The 11,767-nt window shown below is 43.5% G+C and overlaps 1 protein-coding gene across 2 annotated transcripts in view; it reads left to right on the top strand.

The window, feature by feature from the left end:
• Positions 1–4,002: 4,002 nt before the first annotated feature.
• Positions 4,003–11,767, top strand: part of kif3ca (kinesin family member 3Ca) — a 38,250-nt gene continuing 30,485 nt past the window's right edge. For both annotated transcript variants that reach the window (XM_080454166.1, XM_080454165.1), the window contains exon 1: positions 4,003–5,861. In XM_080454166.1, coding sequence (XP_080310292.1) covers positions 4,461–5,861 — 1,401 coding nt within the window. In that variant the 5' untranslated portion in view covers positions 4,003–4,460. The remainder of the gene's footprint in view (positions 5,862–11,767) is intronic.

Genomic DNA, 11,767 nt, shown 5'->3' with positions numbered 1-11,767 from the left:
ATGTTAAGTTATGATCCAACATGGCCTCCAGTTTCTTGCTGATCTTGGCCGGGGCTGGGTGTGTTTGGTGGCAGCAGGGCTCGTTGGCCAGTTTGACTCGGTGACCAGTGTTGCCAGAGTTCGCGAGAGAAATAAGCAACCAGGTCTATTAAAACAAGCCCAAAAGAAGCAACTTAGGTCACATGAGCACTTTCAACGGAACCTATATGCGTCGGCTTTTGGAAATAGCCGAGCTCACATGTGCGACGCGTTGTGAGCTTGTAGATCTGCTATTTTCAAAAAATCTTGTAATAAAATGTGGAATATTTGGAATATTTTTGAAACATTCTATCAACACAAATGCTCCCCTGGCCGCCTGGGAACAAAACATTTTCATGAAAATATTTGAGAACCACTGGTTTAAATAATGTATTTATTTTAGGAAGCAAGCCTAAATTAGCAAGTACACTTTGGAAACAAGCACAAAAAAACGCAACCTGCAACTACCACTTTTTACAAGCAACTTTACAGAAGAGTCGCTTATAATAAGCCGGCATGGCAACACTGCTCGGTGACTAGACTATCCCAGCTGTGAGTCAGTCAGGCAAAGTGATGTCATAGCTATACTTCTGTGCTTGTCACGGGCGTTTCCCACATCCTCTCCCTATAAACTCCAAGAACACACTGTATACTCTGAACTGTCTGTCTATCTATCTATCTATTCAAGAACTAGCCGTTACACACACTGTAGCACGCATAGCATATCATCGCTCTTTTGGCTTCCTGTGTGTGTGTGTGTGTGTGTGTGTGTGTGTGTGTGTGTGTGTGTGTGTGTGTGTGTGTGTGCGCGCGCGCGCGCCAGTGGTGTAAAGTAACTAAGTACATTTACTCAAGTACTGTACTTGAGATATGTTTTACTTTACTGGAGTATTTACATATTTTCTGTACTTTTACTTCTACTCTAGCCCTACTGCATCAGGGGAAAAAGGAACTTTTACTCCACTATAATTATTTGAAAACTTACATCATGTTGCAAAGCAGCGCGTTGTGAGGTTGTAGATCGGGTATTTTCAAAAAGATTTTTGTACGTGACAAACTTGTGAAATGGAGCATACTGCATAATGAGTACTTTTACTTTTGTACTTTAAGTATATTTTGATACCAATACTTTTGTAGGCTACTTTTATTCAATACATTTTGAATTCAGGACTTTTACTTGTAGCAAAGTATTTCCACATAGCAGTATTGATACAAAAAAAAAAAGTACTTTTTTCCGTGTGTGTGTGTGTGTGTGTGTGTGTGTGTGTGTGTGTGTGTGTGTGTGTGTGTGTGTGTGTGTGTGTGTGTGTGTGTGTGTGCGTGCGTGCGTGCGTGCGTGCGTGCGTGCGTGCATGCCTGTGTGTGTGTGTGTGTGTGTGTGTGTGTGTGTGTGTGTGTGTGTGTGTGTGTGTGTGTGTGTGTGTTTAAGAGTGTAGGCCTACTCCTTCTCTCTCTCTCTCTCTCCCTCCCTCCCACCCATTGTCTCTATCCTGCCTGTCAGAGAAGTTTGACGGAAGATCAGGCGCTCCTTCTGGAATGTTGAGTATTCCCCTGCTTCCTCCTGCCAAGTACGGACTTGACACACAGTGGAAACATGATGCCAGTCTAAACAAGGAGAAAACAAACGCAAACCAGATGTTAATGACGCTGCAGAGCACCAGGGTCAGGCTTTAGGCCGGGGCTGTCAGCTACACCTGGAATAGTTTACAATCCATTAGATTTCATATCACCTTGACTGCTGGGCTTCATGTATTCGGTAGCCTGCCTAAAATAAAATTATTTTAGCAACGTTAACATTTTCTCAATATGAGATATAACTCCTATAAACTCTTTCAATATATTGTAATCAATTGTGGACAAATCTACACAACCCCATTAATTTAGTAAAGTATAGATTCTCCTGCAACACTGCATGTGTTGCTCAGTCACAATTGTTGTGCTTGAATATGCTACTTGTTGCTTTTAACAATACTCATAAAGCAATGGGTCAGAAAAAGGCAATCTGGGAACCCATTCTGTTCTGATCAGAGATGCAACAAAAACACACCCAAAAAAGGCTTAGTGGGGTCAGTAATTGATAGGAAAAAGTCATGTTGGGGTGATTTCTGGTCCATATTAGAAGGAGTTCTCCTTAACTCCTTCTAACGCTATGACCAGAGCTATGGTGAATACACCTTTGAAGCAGGTCGGTCAAATGATCTGTCTTTCAGTCTACAATAAGTATAGGCCTACCCCAGTGTTAGTAATAAAGTTGTGGATCAATGATGTAATGCCCGGTTTAATGTTAGGGAGGGTGGGGTGTTAGATTCAGTTCAAACCGACGCAAGGCAGTCCGTTAAAATCTGTCCTGAAGGCACAGGACTTTTAAAACAGTTTTTATGATGTGTTCTGCATAGTAGTGTGTATATGGTCTGTCATTTAATGTCTCTATAAATTGAGTACAAAGGACCCCAATGGAAGCAAGCCATAGGCTTTCTTGGGTTTTAAATCCTATTAGCTGACCTTGTATTGAACTGTACTGTCATGTGCAAACTTCTAATAAAGTATTCAATCAATCAAAATCAATGAAGGCATAGCCTACACATCATGCATTCATGACATATAGGCTACATGACAGGCTGACAGCCCTTATTATGAACCACAAGGTGGCAGTTCATTTATAAGATTGTGCAAATAAAAATGTTAATACACAATTGTATGCCTACTTTTTGTTCTGTGAAAAACATTAATCTTCCCATTTTATTTCTCTCGTGGCGCTGATAAAGTGAACTAGATTAAGTGTATTTTAACTTTGATCCAACAGGTGATGCTATTGTGTCATATTTTAACTCTAAAGTAGGCTACAGTTTTATCGATTTTTGAGTTCAGCTGTTTACAATCAATGGTTTATATAGCCTAAGAAATGTTACACAGCAGGCAGTGGTAGGACACACACAGCAAAAATAGTAGCCTAATCACTATATTAGTACTATTTTTAATGGTAAGATTATAGGCTACTTATGGCTATAGTGTATGCTACAATATAACCGACCTCATAGGCTTACAAGGCCGGCTGACTGAGTCCATACATGTTTTGTTGGTCAATAGCGTTGTTTACTGTACTGACCGATATAAACAGGCTGATAATAAAAAATAATAATCATGATGGTGTATGTCATATGTTTCAATTGGACTTCTTTTCTCAATTTAGCCCTCTGTGATGGAATAGATGCTTCGTAGCCAGTAGACTATCTGATATCTAATTGTAAATACTAATTGATCAATAAAGTGGAATAAATATCAATTTGAAGGATTTTCTCAAACACCCAAGCGAGCCTATTATTCAAATCAAAACTCCATATCCCATAGTGCTCCGCGCTGCTCCGCAGTGATGTGGGGTGTGGCTGAATGGATGGCGTGGAGGAGAGGCAGAGTCAGTGTTGCCATGTCCGCTTATTATAAGCGACTTTGGGCTTATTTTTCTGTAAAGTTGCTACTTAATACTTGTAGTTGCGGGTTGCAGTTTTTGGGCGTGTACTTGCTTATTTAAATGTTTTGTGCCAGGGGAGCCATGTTTAAGAAAAATATTCCAAATATTCCACATTTTATTGCAAGCTTTTTTTTTTAAATAGCAGATCTACAAGCACAAGGCGTCGCATTGCAAACTGGGGAGCCCTCAACCTGATAAGCACTTGGAAGGTAGTTGAGGCATTCAATTTAGTTTGACTCGGTTCCACAGATAAAAACTGTGAAAATAGCAGATCTACAAGCTGCTATTCTACGAGCTTGTTTAAAAAAAAAGTATTAAAAATGACTTTTAATACCCCTGGGGATCCCCTGGGGGTCCCGACCCACAGGTTGAGAACCACTGGCCTGGTTGCTTCTTTTGGGGCTTGTTTTCATAGACCTGGTTGCTTGTTCCTCTCGCAAAACCTGGCAACGCTGGCAGCGAATGAATCCAGTCCTCAGCATCCAGTGAGCCGACAGACAGCAGAGAGATGCGGACGGCGCTCTAAAGCTGACCTTAAAGGCTCATTAAAAAGACGTCGGAGCACCAATGAATATGTCGGGAGTGTGATGTTTTGTCAACGGATGAATTTGGACACGGGATGCTGCAATGGAACGTCGACCTAGTGCGTGAGAGCTTCAATTCAGACCGCTAATTTCTTTATCAGTAAGAAATCAAGTCTAATTATAGGACAATTAGCAATCTATTATATGATATTAGAACCGGTTATTTTTTAGCACGATGAGATAACCCCGTGAAAATAGATTATTTATTATATTATATTATATTATATTATATAGCGATTTAATGGCCAATGATTACACAATTCATTGACAGAAAGACAGGCCATTTAGGCTAATTAAAAAACACCGGGGTTCCGTGGCCCTGTTTTGTTGGTGATAAATAATACAAATAGCTTTATTCTTCTTCACGGAAGAAAATAGCCTCAATCATCATGTCTAAGAATAAGAGCAGTGAGTCGGTGAAGGTGGTGGTCCGCTGCCGCCCGCTGAACCGAAAAGAGGAGACGAGCGGGTCCGCAGGAGGGGGGATCGTACAGATGGACATCAGACTGGGCCAAGTGGTCCTCCGGAATCCCCGAGCACCTGCCTCGGAACCGCAGAAAACATTCACCTTTGATGCGGTCTACGACTCAAACTCCAAACAGCGAGATCTGTACGACGAGACCGTGCGACCGCTCATAGATTCTGTGCTGGAAGGCTTCAATGGCACCATCTTTGCATACGGGCAGACCGGCACGGGGAAAACATACACCATGCTGGGTGCCTGGCTGGACCCGGAGAAACGGGGCGTGATCCCTAACGCCTTTGATCACATCTTCACCCACATATCTCGCTCCCAGTCCGACAGGCAGTACCTGGTGCGGGCCTCCTACCTGGAGATCTACAGAGAGGATGTCAGGGACCTACTGGATCCCAACCATGGCAAAGCCAGGGCCTTGGAGCTCCGGGAGAGCCCTGACACCGGGGTGTATGTACGTGACCTGACATCATGCGTGTGCAAGAGTGTGAAGGAGATTGAGGAGGTGATGAATGTGGGCAACCAGGCGCGGGCGGTGGGGGCAACGGACATGAACGAGCACTCCTCCCGCTCCCATGCCCTGTTCCTGATCACAGTGGAGTGCAGTCAGCCCGGGCCGGACGGGCGGAAACACATCCGGGTCGGCCGCCTGAATCTCGTGGATCTGGCGGGTAGCGAGAGGCAGGCCAAGACGGGCGTCCACGGGGAACGCCTGAAGGAGGCCGCTAAGATTAACCTGTCCCTGTCAGCCCTGGGCAATGTGATCTCTGCCTTGGCAGATGGGCGCAGCAGCCACGTGCCATACCGGGACTCCAAGCTGACCCGGCTGCTGCAAGACTCACTGGGTGGCAACGCCAGGACTGTCATGGTGGCCACGCTAGGCCCCGCCCCCCAGCACTTTGACGAGACCCTCACCACACTCCGCTACGCCAACCGTGCCAAGAACATCCAGAACCAGCCCCGGGTCAACGAGGACCCCAAAGATGCACTGCTCAGGGAGTTCCAGATGGAGATCGCACGCCTCCGCGCCCAGCTCAACCACAGGAAGGGAAGGAGCAAACACAAGATGGAGGAAGTGGACAGCGAGGGCTGGGACGGCGGCGAGGAGACCGAAGGAGACGAGGAGGTGGAGAAGGAGGCGCAGGAGTATGTGAAGCAGGAGGAGCAAAGATTGGAGCGGGAGAAGAAGGCCATCGGGGAAGACCACTCCCTATTGGCTGACGAGAAGCAGAAGCTTCTGGGAGAGAATCAGAGGATGATGGGAGTACTCAGGAAGGAGCAGGAAGCCACTGAGCAGCTGACTGCCAAGTACAAGGTAAGGGCCGGTTGAGGAGAACTACAGTATGAAGAGCAATGGGCAGTTAACTGATGCTGCTCTCTTACACTAAAAGTTGTATTACACTATTAGCAGTGTAATACACCAAACCAGTGCACTCCAATAAACACACAACATCAAAAGCTGTCAGCCATGCATCCATTAGGCTATGTTACACTGACTACTCATCATTCAACAACAAATGGACCAAATTCATTCTAAGCTCCCTGTGCAAATACTTATAGGGACCTGCTAACTAAGGATACATAATGGGATAGTGGGCAGCGGATGTTGATGTTGAATGAACCAGGCCCTTACTGTGTGCGACACACACACACACACACACACACACACACACACACACACACACACACACACACACACACACACACACACACACACACACACACACACACACACACACACACACACACGGTACTGTAATCTAGGGAGTACGATTAAGGTCTATGTGAGATAACTGTAAAATAATCTGCTGAACTGCTAAAGAGGGGCTTCACAGACATAGTCCTTCCTGCCCAATTACAACAAACAGAGGGTTGTATTTACATGATTTAGAGACACACCACTATGTGTGTTTACTTCTATAATTATGTGTCCTTTACCAGTAGTGTGGTTCTGTATCGTGCTTAGGTAGGAGCTGACGCCCTTTACTATTTTAAATGTAAATTCCCTTCCTCTTCATCCTGTTTTCTCCCTCTCTCACTTTTCCTCCACTGTCAGTTCTCTCATTATCTGGCTGCATTCGCTCTTTCTCCCCTTTTCTATTTCTTGCTAGCACACACATATGCACGCACGCACGCACGCACGCACGCACGCACGCACGCACGCACGCACGCACGCACGCACGCACGCACGCACGCACGCACGCACGCACGCACGCACGCACGCACGCACGCACGCACGCACGCACGCACACACACACACACACACACACACTGGACATCAAAGATTGAGTCAAAGCTTCTTTAATTAGCTGCTCTGATTCATTCCCATATCCAGTCAATAAGTCACCCATGCAGAATGAGAATGACTGAATAGCTGCAGTCTATTATACAGTAGCTAGAGCCTGGATTCACTAACATGCACCAGACACTGCTTAATCAGCTCACTGAGCCAAGCCATGCCCATTAGCCCTGGGACCTAATATGAATAGAAGAAAAAAGAAAGAATTGTGCTTAAAAACACTGTATAGGGAATACTATACGCTCAATATTCTATTCTCAAAGTCTAGGCAATAGTACAAAGCAAAGCAAGGTGACGTATATAGGATTCATTTCGCTTGTCACTTAGTTGTTTTTTCATTATTATTATTGTGAAATGTTATTTTCAGGGCACTGCACTGGATTAAATCCAGTCCAGCCTTACATAAATAGGTAGGCTTAAAAGGAACAAAGTTAGCACCTTAAGGCCAAAATTACATTATTATTCACGGCAGCCAACAAACAGCTCTGTTCTTTCAGGATAAAAAAGATACCAAGGTGAGATACTTCTCTGAGCATATTAGTCTTCTCCTGTATGATTGAGGGGTTATCACATAATTGTTTTCTCTCATGACACTATTCTCCACAGCACTACGAGGCTAATGACACTGTATCAAACCCTTTATGATCAGTGCAACTCAGAGAGACTGTCATATTATGTCTTTGATGGTAACTGTGGAACTAGATGTCTAATGTTGTCTGATGTCAACAGCCTTCCTTTTCTCTTCTTCCCCTGAGGAGGACGATTATGGTGGAAAGATATTTCCTGCCTTTGATCACGAGATGCTAGTAGTGTAGTAGTCGTAGAAATCCCCTTTTCACGAGTAAGGATGAATGGTTTCTTGGCAAAAAATAGAGGTCTGTGACCAGAGTTAGCGCCTAAAGCACAGTTGTAGCAAATATTTCAGATCATGATGAGTCCATCTTTAGAGTCCCCAGATGACGTGCTTTAGATTTGCATTTGTGTAACCCTTTTATACCCGTACTGGCCTTGGACTGAATCCTTCCACAGCCTTCCTCCCGAGTCTCCCTGTCAGCTCTCATGTACAGTAGAATCCTTCCGCAGTGTTAATTTATCCATTTGTAACTCCAAGAGCGTACAAATGTAACCAAATTGACCAGTTGGGTCCATGCATGTGCATTTGGTAAAATCTTTACACTCTCAGAGTCAAATGAACACTCAGGATTTTGATCTATATTATCTGTCTCAACAAAGTAAGAAATATGACTGTGACTGTGTTAGTGTTGTATTATCAAGCATCAAAGTACACTATCAATTACCTTTTTTACCAGGTGCTCGAAGAGCGCCGGGTCTATGAACAGTCTGACGTACTCGTCATCCTGACATATTTGCATCATGTTCGACACATTCGCAACATGTTTTCAATCATTGGCTGTCCTGGCTGTCCTTCACTCCTTTAAGCCAATGGGGACACTTCCCCGTTTTGCCTGTCCTTTAAGCCAATGGGGAGACGGCCCGTCCTCCGCAGTACCCCCCCTCCCCTCCCCTCCCGGAGGAAATCAACGCTCCTTTCTTCAACATTGCAACTTAGCCTCAGGCTACAGAGTTAGCCTAAATGCTTCCTAAGAACAAGTTTGGCTATTAAGTTATTATTTGGCCATGTTCACCCTGACTTTAATCTTCGCTATTGTTGGGAAGACCCGTGTGGTGTCTAAAAATGTTGCCACCACTTATATAAAAACCATTATTAGCGTTTAGCGTCGCACATTCAATGTTGCCAGGTTTTGCGAGAAAAACAAGCAATCAGGTCTATGAAAACGATCACACACACACACACACACACACACACACACACACACACACACACACACACACACACACACACACACACACACACACACACACACACACGCACACACACACGCACACACACGCACACACACACACACGCACACACACACACACGCACACACACACACACGCTCACAGCACCTGGTATAATATGACTTGTCATTTCTTTCTTGTTTTTTAGAACAGCACAATCACTGAAGCAGCACGGCAAGCTTGTACAGGACTGAATGCGTAGATCAACATCTTTAAAGAGGTCTTCATTTTCTATCAATTATTTATCCATCTGGATCCCCATTAGCTCCTATACAAAGAACCCATTATTCCCAGGAAGTTGCAAACATCACAACAACAGACCAAAATGACAGAAACCAAGGAAACAACTACAAGCACTAGGCTCCTAAAGGAAACGAGCGTGAGACGTAAAAAAAAAACAGACATGGTCACGTGCTCAGAAATTGAGCCCTTCAGATCTTTAATTCTATTACCACTGTGTTTTACTGGATTTTATCCATATAAACTGAACCATAACATCCAGGCACGTGGTTCAGCAGAAATAGAAAAAGAAGCAATCAACATGGAAATAAAAACAATAAAAATGACAGTGAATATTAATAGTTACATTGACAGCACAGAAAAAGAAAAATACAAAACCAATTACTAAAGGAGAGAGGGAAGGGGCTGGGTATCTGAAGGCTTTAATCAGTCAGGCATGTCGGAGGGTGTTAAGATACTCCAGGAAAGACTGCCACTAGTATTTCTTAATGGAAACTTTAGTACGATATATCTCATCTCTCTTTAATTCACCATTCAATCATTCCTCAGATGTCGGAGAGCATCTCTTCCCTATGATTGGCTTAGACTGAAGCTAACCCACCAATCACAACCCATGGCCAGCAGTCTGCATTTTCCTCTGCTCTTATAGACAATTTGATGGCGGTTGCTAGGCAGAGAAACCATACTGCCATGCCGATACCGGTAGTTGGTGGGGGGCAGTGGAAATGGTCCATTTCAAATTATATTGGATCGAAGTGCGTCGTAGTCCCCCAAACCTCTTTTGCCCTCCTTCACACAGGTAGATAAACACACACACACCACACATCACACACATTTGCGGATTTGTGCAAAACACACACGCACACAAGTGTAAAAACCACTCACACTGATTCATGTGTAACACACATACACTCATATGCACAGACACTGTACACACATACGGTGCATACACACTCAAACACGAGTAGGTCAGGATCCAAGCTCTTCATACTGAGTTCAGTCAGCTGGTATCACTGCAGGGAGGCATAAGCTACGTTGCCTTCGAGGTGCACCTCGCCATCTGTGGAATGAGGCTGACGTTAATTCAACTGATGTCTAGCTTTAGTTGGGGCTTCATTAGCAGCCGGAATGTTGAGCTAAAAAAAATCTAAATCGGTACACAAAGTATAGTATAAAGCAAAGCAGTGGGAAGGGGTAAAAATGAATCTGTGGTGGTTATAGTACACACAAACACACAGCAAGTTCTGGAGTGTTAATTTAACTCTGAGAGTGTGATGATTTACCTATAATGATCAAAGAGTCAAATTGATCCCTGGCACCAACAGGAAGGGAGTATCCCAGCTGTAAACTGGTGGTTGGACAGTGGCTGGTATGACATCTGGGGTGCTGACTACCTCTGTCTAAGTTCCCTTTAGTAAGGCAATGGACCCCCAAAAAGGGATGATGCATTGCAGATGACCTTGTGGTCTGACCTCTCTGACGTACGGAACTGTGTGTGTGAATGAATGAATGAATGAATGAATGAATGAATGAATGAAATTTTTATTTTCGTGTCATGCCACCATTTTGGCCCATCCCATATGGGATTATATGACACATTACACAAAAAGAAAACAAGACATTAACAGTCCATTAACAGTCCTTCCTGTTCATATTACGTCCTTCCTTATAACATACCACTTAAATAAAACATGCGTATAGTACTTATATGAACAAAATAAGAACAAAAAAAGACAATGCCATTTTACATATAAATGGCCCTCCTCCTCATTGACCAGGCCTTGTCAAGAAATGAAGCAAATGAAAAAATATCATGTTGAAAGAGACATTTCAGTTTCTCTGAATCCTCCAACCACACAAGTTCATATTTAGGATCTACCTTATTAAAAAGTCTCTGCCTGATAGAGTTGTAGAATGGACAATACAAAACAAAATGCATTTCATTTTCAATTTCATTAAGATCACACAAACCACATAATCTATCTTCCTCAACCGTGCCTACATATCTACCCGTCTCAATATGAAGACCAAGTATGCCAGCCCTGATTTGAGCACATAGGCTTCGTTTCTTTTTTGACAAATGATACAATACATAATTTTCTGGACAATAGACATGCTTTATCTCACAATAAGTACGGAGCTTTGGTTTACACCATATATCCAGAGCCCATCTGTCCTTTATTTGTTGAAAAATAGTTTCTTTTATTACCATAGTCTCTACTTTTTCTTTATTATAAAAATGGTCTTCATACCCTGCTCTCAAAAAAATGTCATACATGTCCGTAGCCCATGCGCCCTTGATCAAAATGTCCCACTCGAAGACCTTTCTTACAATTCTATTGGTGTTCAGCCCCAGTATTCTATTCCACAAACGTACCATGTGCTCACTCCACCGTACCTCATTGGGTTCCCACCCCATATCTCCCATGATAGCCAGGGTTGGCGTAAATTTGTGTACTCCCAAGAAGTACCGCATTGCTCTATTGTGGACAGCCTCACTTTTAGGATATTGTTTAAATCCCCACACTCCTGCTACGTAATCCAACACTGGACACACACAAGCCTGGTATAGTTTGGAGTAGGTAGAGAAACCCATATCCCTCAGGATCTTTGTTTTAGCTATGACTCCTCCTAGTGCTCTATTTGCTGATTCTGTCAATAAAGTGGTTCCTTTTATAAAATGCATATGCTCATCCAAATAAAAGCCCAGATATTTATAGAACTTTGTATAATTCAACTTTGATCCCCCAAATTGGAATTGGAAGTCACTTGTGCGCATGGCAGGGTTTTTAAAATGCATGATTTCAGTTTTCTTTTCA

This window comes from Gymnoscopelus braueri, assembly GCF_963280865.1.
Source record: "Gymnoscopelus braueri genome assembly, chromosome: 16".
NCBI classification, from domain to species: Eukaryota; Metazoa; Chordata; class Actinopteri; order Myctophiformes; family Myctophidae; genus Gymnoscopelus; species Gymnoscopelus braueri.
Note: the sequence above shows the minus strand (reverse complement) of the source record. Positions and strands in the feature narration are given on the sequence as shown.